A 16,169-nucleotide genomic window follows, 5' to 3' on the forward strand; every position below is an offset into this window, starting at 1 on the left:
CCAATGCTGTGCAAATCTGGAAGTGAAGCCATTGAGATGTCACCAAGCTGCAATTTCCACGTGACGTTCACTCCCAAACGCTCTGCAGTCAGACACCCCACCTGAACCGAGGAGCTGTCACAGACAGTGCTGGAAACCAGGGTCCCAAATGTCTTCACCTGCATGGAGAATGACCCCTTGGTTTAGGAACACAGAAGAAGCTGATGCTATCAAGCACGTGCCAGGAATCTGAAGGAGCTTATGGTACGTCCTATAGTCCTCTGTCACCCTGCTCCTGGGGCTTTGGGTACTGAAAAACCTCTTCCCCATGTGAGATTTCCTGAGAGTTGATGCTGAATTCAGCCCTCACTGTGGGGAAGGCTGCCACATACCTGGATCTGGCAGAAGCCACGGCTTGTCAGCTCATCCAGTATGAAGACCTGGAAGGCCTGCAGCAAGCCGGAGTAGTCAGCACTGCACATCTTGCCTGGTGGGAGCAGGAGCTGGAAGTGTGCTTGTGTTTGCATGGTCTGCCACAGCTGAGGCCCTGCAGCCAAGCACAAGAGGTCAGTGGATCGGGGCGACAGGCCTGCAGGACTCGTTCCTGTGGATTTCCCTTTGTACAAAGAGTTCCTCCTCATTTAGCACAAGCACATAAGCATTGCCTCTTTGCACTGATGTCCTAAGATACCCATACGTTCTGGCACACTGTTTTAGCTCTGAGCCACTCAGCCTCCTCACAGCAAGCTCAGCCTCTGAATCGAGGTTCTTCATAGGGGTTATGACAATCTCCCTGGAAAAATCTCCCATACTGTTTTGCAAATAAACACCACCATCCCTCTTGATTTGCAGGCTAGGGGTAGAAGTTCTCTAATGCTGTTCAGTGTTCAATAAGGAATAACTTGGTCTTGATTTCCGCTGAGGCCACCCTGTTATATAATCAAGGGGACAAGCCACTTGTTTGTCGCAACTACATCTTAAACTTTTTCTGGATGAGAACCCCCTACAACCCATGGTGCTTTGTGGCTAATCCCATCTTGAACACTCTGACTGTCAGCTAGCGCCTGGCGATGAGGGTCAACCTCAGGGTATGGGTCTCCACCTCAGATGCTTCTACCCCTACCCTAGGAGGGTCACATGTGATGTTCCAGTTCAAACTGGTCTGCTGGAGCTACTTACACCCTGGCTTTGTCAAGGCAGGCTTGGCAGAAACCCATGCTTCCACACTGTGGTATGTGTAGGTGGGTTCTCTAGGGCAGTAAGAAACTGTACAAAGGAAGAGGTCTGCATCTACCCAAGATGCTGATGATTGTCTGGCACAAGTCTTGGACCCCTGTCTTTCTAGGACTTCACCATAAAGGTCAAGATGGATATGGAGAGAGATTAGGGTTTGCTACAAGGTGAACAGGAAGATCAAAGTACATTGCATACAGTCCCTAACTCTGGAGCTGGAGCATCTACCACTGAACATCTGTATCTGATCCAGGTAACCTCAGGCAACCTAGAATAATGTTAATTCTCCCATAGAGCATTTGGCTCCAGAGAGCCACCCAGAAAACCTAATCCCAGGGGTGTGGGCTTATATGCTCCTAGAAGCAGTGCTTCCTGGGGCCAGCTCTCCAGCCCTGGTGCCACCTGATGTACCATAAAAAGGCTGTGTGTGAGTGGGAGAGAGGTTCCTCAGCAATAGCCCTGAGAGGGAACAGAGTGCAAGACAAGTGTCCCCATTGCTACTCACGCTGGCAGACTCGGGGTGGTGGCGGTGACACCCAGCGCTGATTCTCCAGGTCACAAATCAGTGGCCCTAGTGGGACTGTGCTCTGACGGCCCTGGCGGCACAGTAGCTGGCACCGCTGAATGGCAGACACTCCTGGGCCAGAGGCTGTCTCACAGAAGACTACTCCATCCATCACGTCTGACTCCGAGAATGGCAGTGGACACTGTGGACCTGGAAGCGGGTAGGGAGAAGAGTCATGGCTGCAGCCTAGCTCCTGCCTGCTTTTCTGTGTCTCTTGATTGTTTCTCAGGCCCTTCCTGGCTGTGCCCTGCTCTGCCAGGGCCTGAGCCTTCCCCCTCCTTCTCTGGATAAACCCACCATCTCTCGATTTTATCGGACAGTCAAACAAAGATGAATCTTATAACAGTATCTCCAGCTACCTTATAAATCCAGTGAGCCACCACTCCATCCTCTTTACTGCAAGGCTCACAGACCAGTTGCTGTCCTCCATGTTTCCCACTATAGCAACTTGGAGCTCAAGGGGTGACACCTGCAGCCACTGACTGCTTCAAGTCATAGGCATGCTGTGGAGCCAATGAGGTCTCTGTTCTCTTAGTGAGACAACAGTGCTCTGTGTGTGAGCTCTTCAGCACTGTCCCCCTTCCTAATGTCCCTCCCAGCCCCCACTGCCCAAACTGGCTATGGGCTCTTGATGCCTTGTGTGCCTGTTGCCTCTGCCGTCTGCTCTCCACACTCAGCTGTAGAACATTCCATGGGGCTCTGCAGCATGGGAGAACCAGGCCAGGGAAAAGGAAAGAGGACAGGGTGGACTCCTCTTCACTTTAGTGTCCTGGCTCTAGGATCTTTCCAAAATTGCATCTACCAGACACAGTCATTCAGGCTATGGTTAAGCTCTTAGCTTGTGGCCTTAACCAGCACATTGTTTTGTTTTGTTTTCTTCATTTTCTGTTTGGTTTGGTTTTATTTTGTATTAGATACTGTCTTGCTATGTTTGTCATCTGAGCAAGTTCATGGGCATTGCCTTTATGGCAGGCTTTTAATAAGTATATTATAAAATGTAATAATACATCTCAGGATGCTTCTATATGCTCATGAGATATTTCTCTCAGTATTTGATATTCAAGTAACTTCCTGAATAACAAATAAAAACAAACAAGATGGCCCCTTGCTAGAAGTCAGAAATGTGAGTCCCCATGAGGTCCTGCAGTCGGGATGCTTCTTCTGACTACAGACAATGGGAAAAGTCAGGCCAGCTTCCATTTAACTACCACAATAGATTTCAGAGGCACCAGGTTCTTCCCAATTTCAAGCTCAGGCTTGAATGAGCTTTGGAAGTGCCCACCAGTAACCATAGCACAGCAGCCAACTGTCTTGATACCCTGCCCATTCCTGTTCCAACAGCCCAGCATCTCCGAGACCCTGACCTGGCACAGCATGAGGCTCTCAGCCTACAGCCCCTTTGGCAGCTCAAGACTTACTCTCGCAGGCAGGCTGGGTGCCTACCACACGGGTCCCAGGCACTTCCTCTCCGTTGTCCAGGACGCACCAGCAACTGTCCTGGGCCAAGTCACACTGCACTGGAGAGAAGCCCCCGCCTTGCTCCTCACACATTGGGGTGTAGCCAGGGCTAACTTTCTGGGTCAATGCTCCACTCTTGAGAGCATCACAGAGGCCGGGGCCTGTACAGAGGCAAGAGAAGGGAAACACACTTTGATGTTTGCTCCCAACTTTGCCACATCACTCCCTGGGATTCCTACCACACCAGGTTAACAGCTTGTAGGGTTCCAGGGGTCTGGGCTCTATCTCTCCCATTGCCTACCATGGAAGGGCTCAGAACCTCACAGGGGTTTTCAAAGATAAGCAACTGAAGAGAAGGGTGATAGGGTGCAGTAGGGAGTCATGGGACAGTCTTGGGTCAGCAACCAGAGAGAAACCTGTGAAATCTGCCAGGAAACTGCTAGGGGTCTCAAGAGAATCTGTTGGAGAGGAGTGGGGAGGGATAGATACCTTCTAGGCAGCTGAATTACATTGGACAAAAGTCAGGGAGAAAGAGCATGCCCTCTCTTTAAGTGCTAACCACAGTTTTTTACAAGCTCTCAAGCACAAGCGATGGCAGAGAGGAAGGCAAGAGGTCACATAGGAGTCTAACATGGGAACCCTGTGCTATGCCAAAAATCCCCAGGTTGGCCTCGACAACATAAGCACACGACACAGAGTTGCAGAGCCAGGCAGAGCATGCAGTACCTCAGAGCTACATGACCAGTGGTCCCCAAAGTACCAGTGTCCCGGTAGGCAGGGACAGATGCTGGCTAGTGCTGCTTGGTTACAGAGAGCACAGCCAGCTTCTAAACACATTGACTTTCCTGAGCTCTTTCAAGATGGGAAAAGTCCTGTCTTATAGATGAGAAAGTTAAGGGACATTTGGGTCAGGAGCTGTGTCCCAGATGTGGAGGTGGCAGAGTCGGGACTTTTTACCCAGTGCTTGCCTCGGAGGCTTTAGGACAAGGGGAAGAGACGGTTACTCACACTGAGCACTGCCGTTTGTGTTTGGTGGCATCCGTTCCCCTGAGGCTGGGTCCACGCACCAAGTTCCTGTGCTTGATGTCTGCTGCCTGGCATACTGTCCTGTCTGTGACAAAGCCATAGTCATTTCAGGATATGCAAGGTTTTGCAGGTCACTTATTGGTGAGAAAGTCTTCTAAGAATTTCCCTTCTGCCTAGGCAGTTTGGATGCTCACCTAACTAGACCTGGAAGGAGGTGGGTGGTCCTTGGACTTCCCACAGGGCAGGGAACCCTGATTGCTCTTAGGGCTGATGAGGGAGGGGGAGTGGATTGGGGGAGGGGGAGGGAAATGGGAGGCGGTGGCGGGGAGGAGGCAGAAATCTTTAATAAATAAATAAATTAATTAAAAAAGATCAATAGTAAAAAAAAGATCAATAGTAAAAAAAAATTAAGAATTTCTTTTCCTATACAACTGGTGACAGATTCTCCAGGCAAAGAAGGCTTGCCATAAAGAAGTCACTGTCCCATTAGAACTTTAGAGCCATGCTCTGAATTGCCGGCCACCAAGCAAGGACAAGTTGTGCCATTTGAAAGCAGGGGAAAATGAGTCTTCTTAGGAGGTGTGAGGCACTGGAGTGATGTCCCATAGCTAGAGAGTAGCCGGGCTGCACATGACACACACTAACTCCACACAATTATGTGATCATCAGGTCACATGCCAGAATCACCCTTCCAGCCTTCAGAAGCTGCAGTCCTCACATTTTGTTTCTCAGGAGAACAGCCATGCTGGGGACACTGGGCAGGCTTATCTCCAGGGAAGGTCATTTGTTAGCCAAGCTAAAAGACTAAATCACATTGGCAACTTTCCCTACAAATCAATTAATAGGTAGACCATGTCCATGGAATGCCACAATAACCATGACATTGTTCTATATTACATGACCCCTGAAAGTCTTATATTCCCGATTTCATATGACTTTCACAAAGCTCCTGGGAACTAAGTGGAACAGGCAGTGAGGTCACCCACCCTTGTGTAGGGACACAGGACAAGCATGGGGGTGTGAACTGCTTGGTAGGTATGCGGTTAGATCCTGAACACGAGTTTTTTCCCTGGAGGCTTTTACATTAGTGTTTCAATGAACTGTGAGTTACAGCTACCAACAGAGAAGCTAGGAATGACAAGGAATAATGTCTTCCTCTAAGGCTGGGAACCTGAGGGCTAAGCCCACTGACCTGAACAAGGTGTCTTCAGAAAACATATGACAACAAATATATGTATTATATATACTTAATATATATTATGTAGTATTAAACAGTATACTCTATATTATTTTACATAATAATGTATATGCATATAATCAGTCTTTAAAGACTTTTGGTGAAGGATTTGTCTTGGAGTCTCTAGATAATCTAAGAACTAGATAAGACAAGAATGTGACCCAGGCCTATGACAAAGCAAAACAAAGCAAAACTGGACACAGAGAAGGCAGTCAACCAATCCAAGGACACACAGCCAGGTCTAGAAGGACCAGGACATGACTCCCTGTGAGTTTTATACTAATGAGAATGAACTAAAAATCTAGAAAATGCACTTTTAGTCAGAGGAGGCCAGTGTCAGTAAACCTTCCTTGCTTGTGTCCTTCCTGAGTCCACAGAAGCTCACCTGTAGGCAGGTGGGGGTGAACAGATCTCCTGGACCTGGGTTTCCTTGGGGTCCAGCCTGCTTCCATGCAGAAAGCAGCCCGTTGGCTCTGGATAGCTCACAGCTTGTGGGGCCTGTGGGAGAGAGGGGCTGTGAGCGAAGTGCTATGGAGCTAAGGGGGGTGGGTATCACAGATAACCCCAGACTTCAGACCGGTAGATGCGCATTCCACAGAGCTAGAACCTCAGGACAAGCAGGCTGAAGTTCAGGGGCAGAGACACATGTGGGGTGTATTGGTGGCTTTGAGGGGTCAAATGTGCTATTGATACCTCAGGGGTGACCCTCAGTGGGCTGCAGAAATACATGTGAGGCAGTGATATAACCACAGTAGTTGGAGCTTCCCAGGAGCCAAGGCCCAGGGACCAAACCCCGTCACCATTCTTTGCTCTTCCTGGTACACCCCCAATGAGAGAACCAACAAGGATGACCCAAAGTCAACATGAGCCCCAGACCTGGGGACATAGAAAAATGTGTCTATGGTATTCTCAGAGACAGCTCTACAGGGCTTGACCCTAAAGTCCTGCTCAGTTGTATGATCAAGCCGGCTCCAGCAGCATAGAAGCCATTCTAGAGGCCAGATTAAAGAATCTCATGGGCTTTACTTACAATGGGGCATCTGTGAGGAGCGTGTAGTCAGTGAGGCTGGGATGAACTCTCCCTGCCCATCCACACACCAGCACTGTCCTGGAAAAAAAAAAAAAAAAAAAAAAAAAACAAGCCATAGCCCATAAGCTCCGAAAGTATGCTGGGAACTCTCCCAAGTGCCCAGTGAGGAACTTCTCTCTTTTGCTTTGATAGCAACACCAGCAAAGTAGCCTGTCTGGCCTAGGCTCCCCTCCTGACACTGTCCACAGTCACAAGACTTAGCATCCAACATTCCGAGCCTATGAGCATTTCAACTCCACATTGACTGGAGGCCCCTGCTTCCCTTACACCTGGGAGACAGCTGGTAGTGGAGAAGCTAAGGGTTTGCCCTAGTTGCTAAAGAGGGGCCAATAATCTGGACCACTTTCCTCCCCCTGTGTGCCTCTTTCCTCTCTAAGTCTCCTTACCGGTCCCAGCGTGGCATTGCACAGGCTCCCAGCCTCCAAGACTGTCACACTGTGGTACATAGGGCCCGGACCACAGAAGACTGGCTGCTCCATCGGACTCTCCCTGGGAAGCATGGAGATGCTGGTAGAAATTCAATGCTAGAGACACAGAAAGAAAAACACAGAATATGACAGCTGCCTTGTGGGCTCTGTCCCGAGATAAACCACGCACACCCCTGCACACACCCTTGCAAACATATAAGACAGCCTTCTTACAACCTGAGGAACATTTAACCAGAAATTTCACTTAGATTTTTGGCCAGCCAGTAGACACTCTGCAGATCCCCCTATGAAGATAAGCCCCAGACTGCATTGGGAGGACTCTCTACAGATCTGTGTGGTAATCTCAGAGAGTGGTGAAGCTGGTGGATGACTTTGTATCCATGGCATGCACTTGACTCTAGAGAAGAGTTATGGGTATAGTAAGATTTTTCTTTGGGCTGCCAACTCACATACATACAAAAAAACAACAACCAAAACAAAAGAAAAACAATCCAGAGACTCTTTTAATTATGAAATCTTGGCCTATAGCTTAGTGCTTGTTCCTAACTAGCTCTTATAACTTAAATTAACCCATTTATATTAATCTATTTTCTATCATGTGGTGTTACTTTTCTTCCATCTTGTGCTTCCTGTTTCCTCTCCATGTCCCTGTATCCCACTCCTAGATTCCTTCTCCTACTTCTCTCTGCCCTGAAGTCCCAACTATCCTTCCTGCCTAGGTAATGGCCATTCCACTTTTCATTATACCAATCATACAACACACCTTCACACAGTGTACAAATATCCCACAACACATGGGCATCCAAAGGTATGTTGTATACCAGGTGTGTGCCAACATCTTGGCATGGCCACAACATTGTCATCTACAAAGTTAAGTCTCAAGAACCACACAATTGAGTTACAAAGACAAAATCACATATGTGTCCCATAGTGCTCTGAGTAAGCTTAAGGTTTAGTCATCCTGAGACACATGTAGCCCACAGAGATGCATGTTGGCCATGCCTAGAAAGAATTAGCTGAACCGTTTCTATGGCCCTAGAAAATATAAGCATATCATCTGACCAGTGGCAAAACTGAGGTAGACAGATAACTACTTAAACACAACATTACATGGAAGGAAGGGTGTGACCACATGTGTTTGACATACATGTGGTATGTCAACCACAGCTCTCCTTCCCTTGTATGGCTTCTCTGCTCAGCACTCACTGCCATGCAGCACATTAGGCATGTACTGATCGAGTTTGTGTATGGGTTCCTCTTTAGAATCCTCGGTACAGAGATCCGTGTTTCTTTTACACAAAGAACAGAACCTGGCTCAGAATGTACACCCAAGAGACAACTGAACTAGGCATGATATAATCCTAGCTACTCAGGAAGCAGAGGCAAGAGGATCCCAAGTTGGAGACCAGCCAGAGCTACAGGGTCAAGGCTAGCCTGGGAAACTTAAGGAGATGCTGTCTCAATTTTTTTTTTTTATTTTAGAAAAGAACTGGGGGGTGTGGCTCAGTGGAAGACTAATTGCCTAACACATTTAAGGCCCTAGCATATATAAGACTAGCAGAAGTGGAACAAACAAAGGAAAGAAAGGGAAGGGACCGCGAGGGGGGGGAGATTGAGGTAAATACTGCCATGTATGTGTGCCTGAAAAAAGGTCAAAGAGAAGTGTGTAATGGCTGGAGCTCATGGCCCCTGGCCTGGATCTCCTACATCTTCACCCTAGGTTCCTGCCTACAGAGCTGTGTTTCTCTCCCATCCTTTTCCCCTGTCTGGCCTCTGCCCTTTTTACAAATGTCACCCTGCCCCACAGTGACACATTATGGTACTGGCAGCTCCTCTGCCTTCTGTGCTGATCAAAGTGACCCAAGCTACAGGGCTGCCAGAACCACCTCTCCCCACAGCGCATCAGAGTCCATCCGGGCACAGGATTTGAAATAACTGCTTTCCTGTGAAAAGCACATGCCCACAGGTTTCTGAGGAAGTGAGAAAGGTGGACTCTGGGCAGAGAAAAAGAGCAGCAAGGTGAGTGGTGAGTGGGCCATGGGTGTAGAGGAGGGTGAGCAAGGCTTGGTGCTTTGAACAGTTGTCTGGTGGGGAGAAGGGAGGAGGCAGCAAACAGACTCATCTGTGAGATCCTTCTCCGGGGTTAGAACAAACACACCACTTCCAAACCAGCATCAGGTGTCATGAGAGGAAGACAGGGAGACTCCAGCTTGTTGCAGGATATTCTCTCTGATTTATGTCACATAAAATATTGTCCAGAAAGTGGACAGCCCAGAACCCTGCTAACAAAGGAGAGGAACTCAGACAAGGCTCAAGGAGAACAGGAGCTCAGGTTCTGGTGGTGTGGTGTCAGTGGAAACTCAGTGAGGTCAGAGCCTCTCAGCAGAGCAGGCTGTAGGCAGAGGAAGGACCCAGGTCTCAGCACTGACTCCAGCTGCTCCGTGTTCAGCTGAGCAGAGCACAGGACACTAATGGCATGGGCTAGACTGGTGCTAGCCTTCCTGGTCCAGCTTTCGTAGTTACCAGATGGCCGAACCCAGGCAAGTGACTAAATCAGAATTTAGCTTCTTTGTGTAAAGAATCGCAGATAATTTTATATCTTTGTTCTGAAATATTAACAGAATTAACACAATGACCCAATCATGTACTTGTCATTCAAATACCTGGTCATGGGTTAAACTTAAGCACTGTGTGGCTGTTGCTAGGTCAGAGGACTGTGTTCCTCTGTTATATTCAGAGATGGCACAGCCTTTGGCACCTGCTCTCAGCAATGGGTCCTCGGTAAAGAGAGTCATGTCCTTTCTCCTCACATTAGCCTTGGAGATGAAAGGAAACTTTAAGACAGGCCAAGGGTTGAGAGCACACAGTCTTTTAACAACAGAACTGTGGTTTTATGAGGGCTGCAGGTAGCATCTGAAGTACACAATGTAAGGCTCTATAAGGACTCTGCCGAAGGATCATGGATCCTTTAGGAAAAGCTTTGCCTAGGGTCACAGAACCACTCTGCCTTTCCAGGAACCTGGCAGCCCAAGTCAAGTCCAGGAGAGTCACATGCAAGCTCTTGCTTCCCCCAAAGAAATGGAGTGAGAACTGTCAACCCAACACTCACTGGACTGAGCAGCTAAACGAATGGCGTATTCACCCCCACGGAGAAACTTCTCAGAGAATGCCTCCCGGGATGGGTAGAGAGGAGGAAGGCCAAGCTCTTCACTGGTCAGCTGGATTCCCTTGGCTACTAAAAAACTCTCTCCCAGAGGGAATGAAGAACCATTGGAGGCAGAGACAATCTCTTCCGTTTCCTTAATAAACTTCAGGGCACGAAGTTTTATTTCCTCACAGGGGCCAGGACCTAGGGCAGTGAAAAGAATCACAGGTAAATTTAGTCACCAAGCCCAGCTCCCTCTGCTTTGTCTCCTCAGCCTCATTCGCTCAGCATTCACGGAGGAACCTGCAGGAGATTAGGGATACATGGCTCACACCATGCCAGGCTTGTGCTAAGTACATTCGCAGGATCTGATTGAATCTGGGTACTAGTCTAAGAAGATGCTTGCTCCCAGGCATCCAAGTTTCATTTCTGCTGCTGTACTGTCCTCACCAAAGAACAATATAGGGAAGAAAGGATTTATTTGGCTCACAATTCTCGCCACAGACCATCACTGAGGAAAGTTGAAACAGAAACTCAACAGGAACATGAAGGTAGTCCTGATATTTCATGCAGCAATACCTCTGACCAAAGAACTTCTTTCAAAGCCATAGAAGTGCAACAGGAGCCATGGAGAGTTTTGCTTGGTTCCTGGCAAGTAACCTATGCTTAGCTAGCGTTTTAATACAGTTTAGAACCCTCTACCTAAGGAATAGTATTGCCTATATTGGGCTAGGCCCTACTAGATCAATTAACAAGCAAGAAAATACCCCCAAAGACATATCCATTGGCCAATATGAACTACGCTTTTCCTCAATTGAGATTTTCTTCCTATATAATTCCAGGTGGTGCCAAATTGACAATTAACCTGTATAAATGTAGATGAGAAACCGAGGCCTGCAGAAATCATATAACTTGGGCAAGTTCTTCACTGAATTGTTGATTCAGAATTGCTAGAGAACCTTATCCTATGAACATTGATCTATCTGGACCACCTAGAAGGGCAGCTATCATAAGGTGGGTAGACGGCTGCTTGGGTGTACAGATATACAGACTTGAGAGTGAATGGACATATAAGTGCTGCCACAGTTCCCAGAAGTGACCCGTTCCTACGGAGGCTTTCCCATCAGAAAGTCTTTTCAAAGAAAATATGAAATTGGCTCTCTACATGAGTTAACTCACATGTTGGGCTCTTGCCTGGCTCGTTCCGAGTCCCATCCAGTTCCTGACCAATCTCATCCACACACCAGCAGCTTCTGAGGTTGAGGTGTGCCAAAGGCATGCTGAAGTCTGTGTAGGGCCCTGGGTAGTGGCTGAGCTGGCCATTTAGGATCTGCCAAAAGACGTATGGATCCAGGAGAATGTTCTCCCCGGGCTGAGTCGGGACTCCCTCCAGCACCAACTGTGGGACATCTTGAAGGGAAGGGTACTGTGCCAGCACTGGGAAGATGCTTTGCTGGCCAGCCTCATAGAGACTTTGAAGAAAGAGACTGAAGTTTCTGGAAGCTGCTCCTGTAGAGCTCACGATCTTCATCAGCGTTGTGGCTGGGGTCATTTCCTGACCATCACTGTTCCGTGTGTCCCATCGTTCATACCACTCAAAGATCTGTTCAGGGGGTCCGTCGCACTGCACACGCCTCCACTGCCCACTGGCACTGCACTGAGGGATATAAACACTGGAAGGGGAGGACAGCATGCTGAAGTTGGAGAGCAGGACCTGCACCGCTCCAAGGAAAGCTCGTTCGGCTTGTAACTGGCAGACACTGGGACCTGGAGAAGAATGATATGGGTAGATATTTAATAAATCGAACAAACCAGAGGGATCAAGATGACTTCTTAATGGTAAGTCGCAGAAACCACAATTGTCCTAAGTTCATGAGTAACATCCAACCTGGTGGCTAGCCCACCTACTGATCTGACAGGAGCTACAGAAATGTGTATGACACCTCCTGTCGTGTGGGTGTTATGTGCTTATGTGTGTATGTGTTTAAGCACATTTGTGAATATTGTCAGGTGTCTTCCCCAATCACTCTCTGTCTTACTTTTGTATGCACAATCTCTCACTGAACCTGAAGCTTTCTGATTTAGATAAACTGGCTGGCCAGTGAGCTCCAGTCCCAGGTCCACTTACTCCCACCTCCCCCCTGCTCACAGCACTGGGGTTACAAATATGCATTGCTCAGCATGATTTTAAGTGGATGCAAACTCAGACCCGTATGCCTGTGCAGCAAGCACTTTATGGTTGAGCCATCTTCCCAGCCCATGTATGTGCACTTTCTTAATAACAAGCAAAAATCTCTATGAGCTCATTAGAATAACTAATATTGTCCAGGTCTCCATGGATAATGCTCAGCTAAATAGACTAATTAGTCTATTGACTGAAGATTACTCCTTAGTCATGAGCAAACTCAGTTTCTGACAACGTATTAGGTTCTGGTCTAAATAGAGACTCAAGAATTTGTTAATTAAATATCCAACAGACTTACATTGCTTGGGTTCACCAATTGTACTTTGAGTACCAGGAATAGCCTGACCTTCAGCATCGACACAGTAACATTCTGAGTTGAAGCACTGGACAGGCAGGAAATAGCCCTCACTCGTACATGAAGGGACAAAGAAGCTGGAGCCAGCTGGCTGACTGCTTGCAAGGCTTTGCAGCTGAGCTCGCTGCTTCTCACACTCGGTGGGGCACCTGGGGCGTCCACCTCTGACTCTTGAGCCATCGAGTTCTTTGCCTCGGGAATCCACACACCAGCATTCTCCAGCATAGCACTGGATTTCCTCATAGCTTCCTCCGGCAGTGCATGATGGGACAAAGAGCCTTCCGGGCGTCTGTCTGCAAGTCTGAGCACTGAATGCCATTTCCATCACATCTCCTAAGTCCCTTGCTACATCTTCAGGCACAGAAACAGCACGTTGCAAGAAGATAAGGAATTCTGGAAGCTCCAGAAGAGAAGCAAGGAATTTTAAGGCATTTTGGTTATCTTGTAGGTTGACTCTGAAGCCAAAGGTACCCACAACTGGTTTATTCATAGCAACTGTCTTATCAGAAACACGGAGAGTTTCTGGGTTAGAATTAGAGTCCAATCCCACAGGGAGTAGTTTGGCTAGATCAATTGCTCTGTCTCCAACTTGGAAGCCTGGGAGACCAAGCTGCTGGAAAAACTGACTGAAGTTAAACGTGCCTCTTGTACCAAGGGCTCCTGACAAGTTAAACTGGGCAGCATTCACCAAAAATGTCCCTCCGAAGAGGTTTTGCTGGAGCCGCTTAGGGTTGGTGGTGAACTGGAGGGCGAGTCCAGCCAGCTCTCGGGATGGGAAAATTGCTCTGATGGCTTCTCTAAGTAGACTTCCTGATGCAGAAAGCTGTTGGTACTGCCCCACAGTCATGGAGTGGAGAAGCCCAGAGTCAACAAAGAGTTCCTTGATTGCAGGCAGGCAGGATGCGGCCAATGTGGTACCACTGTCAGGGACCTGCCTGTCCTCAGAAGACAACAGGTCCTGCTGGCTGATGTAGCCTGGGGTTCCAAAGTAGAGCCTAGACAAGGCTTGCTGCCTCTCTGCGGCACATGACTGATCTTCAGCTAAGGGAAACAATGAAGAACATAGTTATCAGAGCAAGTGGTCCCAAGAACCCTCCCTCCACCGTGCCCCCATGCCTCTGCTGGTAAGATACCAAAAGCTCATACTGCCTTGCGGACCATTTTCTTTTCTGTATCCACTTATATCTTCCCTTCTCCCTTGAGTGGTCTCCACAAGGCTAATTTTGAGCATGACTATTCCTGTCTTCATAACCACTCAGACACCTCTCACCAGACCGATGGTTTTCTACAGCAAATCTCTGAGATACTTACTACCCATTTTCTGAAAACCTGGCCACACTTGCATTGGTCTGAATAATGTCCCCTGAAAACATTTTTTTGTCTATATGGGGGTCCTTGACTGAATTGAAAGCACTTTTGGTAGCTGTAATTAAGTCATCTAGACTAGGATGGGCTAGGAATCCAATGGCTGTTGTGCCTATAAGAAGAGACATGGGAAAGAGGCCATGTGAGGGTCGAGACCCACAGACTGGAGTGACAGATACAGCCATGAAGCCAAGGAACACCAGAAGTCACCAATTATCTGATTCTCAAGGGATATGGATAGCCCTGCCCACACCTTGACTTCTGAGTTCCAGCGTGAAAACTGTGAGAGGACAGATTTCTGCTGCTCAAGGCACCCACTTCATAGTGGTGCCTTCATATTGATTCTGGCAGCCTCAGGAGCCCCGCTTGCTAACAAAGTCCTATTTGTGCTGCTAAGCCGCTGCTTCCCAGCTTTCTCTCGCTGGAATTCTCAATGGACTTTTAATGCCTCACCACACGCTCTTTCTGAGACTCTAATTCCTTCTGGGTGTGGCCTTCTCCAGTTTATAGTCTCTTTCAGAATGAGACCTCTGCCAGCAATGCCAGCAGTGCTTCATAGAAGTACCTTGTTGTACTGTGATATGTAATATTAAAAACACAGCGTATTTCATTATCGTCTTATTTTCTGTATTGTAATATTGAAATGCTAGTTGAACAAGCACACTTAGTGCACACAGCCCTTGGGCTTTTGGATCTTCCTGTGAAATTACTAGTAAAGAAGGTGATTGACTCAGTCAATCCCATGCATAGCCAGGACAGTCTGCGAAAGTGCCCGTGGGAGGGACAAACAGAACTCAGATGGCATCTGGTTCTGCTCACGTAGGGGCACGTAAGCAAGCTCCATTCTCCTCCATAAATCCACACATCTCAGGGAACCTTCTAAACCACCACCCCACTGTCAACTTGCAGAAGTAATTCTTTCCTTGCGATTCACTCAGATGCCAAGAAAAAAGGCGGCCAATTTCCCTTCATCACCAGGCAACAAAAAAAGAACTGGAACACGTAGCTCATGTAGGGGTGTGTGTGTGTGTGTGTGTGTGTATGCACATAGGCACACATGTGTATATATGCGTGCATGCATGCATGCATGCTGGCAACCTACAAAACTGAGCAGATCCCTCGGTGAGGCCTCAGTGTCCTGTAACTGACGTCACAGGAGACTTGGAGGAAGTGTGTGCCTGGCTTCACTTCCCCTTCTACACTGAGAGCTCAACCCCTCCATACACTTGTTAAGTACTGCTACTAAAGACACTGAGAAAGAGTGAAAGTCAAAGACCCACCGATGCATTCAACAGAGTTCCTGCTTTAACTTGGAAAGCTATGGTTCTTCATTTCCACCCGATGACTGCAGGGCCCAGTATTTTCTAGGTTTTCATGCAACTGGGTGATGGTAATAAATAATTCCAAGGCGAGGCTTTAAACATTTCTCTTTTATTGTTGTTTTTGTCTTTTTCAAGGCAGGGTTTCTCTGTGCAGCTTTAAAGCCTGTCCTGGAACTTGCTCTGTAGACCGGGCTGGCTTCGAACTCACAGAGTTCTGCCTGCCTCTCCTCTGCTTCCCGAGTGCTGAGATAAAAGGTGTGTGTCACCACCACCTGGCCTAAACGTTTCTTTTATGACATCTGCACACTCACCAAACAATACAAAGAATGTCTAAAGTGTCAAAGGAAGAACTTGAAGGACTTGGTGGGACTTATTGAATTAACATTAATATCTAAGTAGAAGCCATGAGTCTTGAGTTCTTTCTTCACTGTTTCACGGCTTAACCCCCCTTGGAAGGCCTTGTGATCCTGGATTTCTCCCCTCCGCAGTATCACACCGTGCCCATCCTTGGGGCCTTACTGAGATGCCCACGACGACAATGCTAAGGTTTGCACCTGCCCGCCTTCTGCCTTAGCACACCGGGTAGAATAACATTCCTTCAAGATGCATCTTTCCTCTCAGAACCACAGAATGTGCTACTTTAGCAGAAACGTCACTGCAAGGGTCTTTGCCTGAGATGAGGGTGGCCTTTGCCAGAGCTGGGAGTCAAGAGAGGCTTCTAATGGAGCCTGCAGAAGAGTAGACTCTGGTACTACCTACATTTCAAACTTCCAGCCTCCAG

The 16,169-nt window shown here is 47.9% G+C and overlaps 1 protein-coding gene across 1 annotated transcript in view; it reads right to left on the reverse strand.

Annotated features, from left to right (window-relative positions):
- Tg (thyroglobulin) overlaps window positions 1–16,169 on the reverse strand; it is a 175,396-nt gene that overhangs the window by 147,126 nt on the left and 12,101 nt on the right. The window contains exons 9-19 of the mRNA XM_050145305.1: window positions 12,645–13,742; window positions 11,341–11,928; window positions 10,126–10,365; window positions 6,975–7,112; window positions 6,529–6,606; window positions 5,884–5,996; window positions 4,244–4,346; window positions 3,196–3,396; window positions 1,718–1,927; window positions 372–526; window positions 2–158 (exon numbers count right to left, since the gene is read on the reverse strand). Of these exons, the coding sequence (XP_050001262.1) occupies window positions 2–158; window positions 372–526; window positions 1,718–1,927; window positions 3,196–3,396; window positions 4,244–4,346; window positions 5,884–5,996; window positions 6,529–6,606; window positions 6,975–7,112; window positions 10,126–10,365; window positions 11,341–11,928; window positions 12,645–13,742 (3,081 nt within the window). The remainder of the gene's footprint in view (window position 1; window positions 159–371; window positions 527–1,717; window positions 1,928–3,195; window positions 3,397–4,243; window positions 4,347–5,883; window positions 5,997–6,528; window positions 6,607–6,974; window positions 7,113–10,125; window positions 10,366–11,340; window positions 11,929–12,644; window positions 13,743–16,169) is intronic.

This window comes from Alexandromys fortis, unplaced genomic scaffold (genome assembly GCF_014885135.2).
Source record: "Alexandromys fortis isolate MF-2015 unplaced genomic scaffold, M_Fortis_MF-2015_v1.1 scaffold_2_1_26212458, whole genome shotgun sequence".
Lineage (NCBI taxonomy): Eukaryota > Metazoa > Chordata > Mammalia > Rodentia > Cricetidae > Alexandromys > Alexandromys fortis.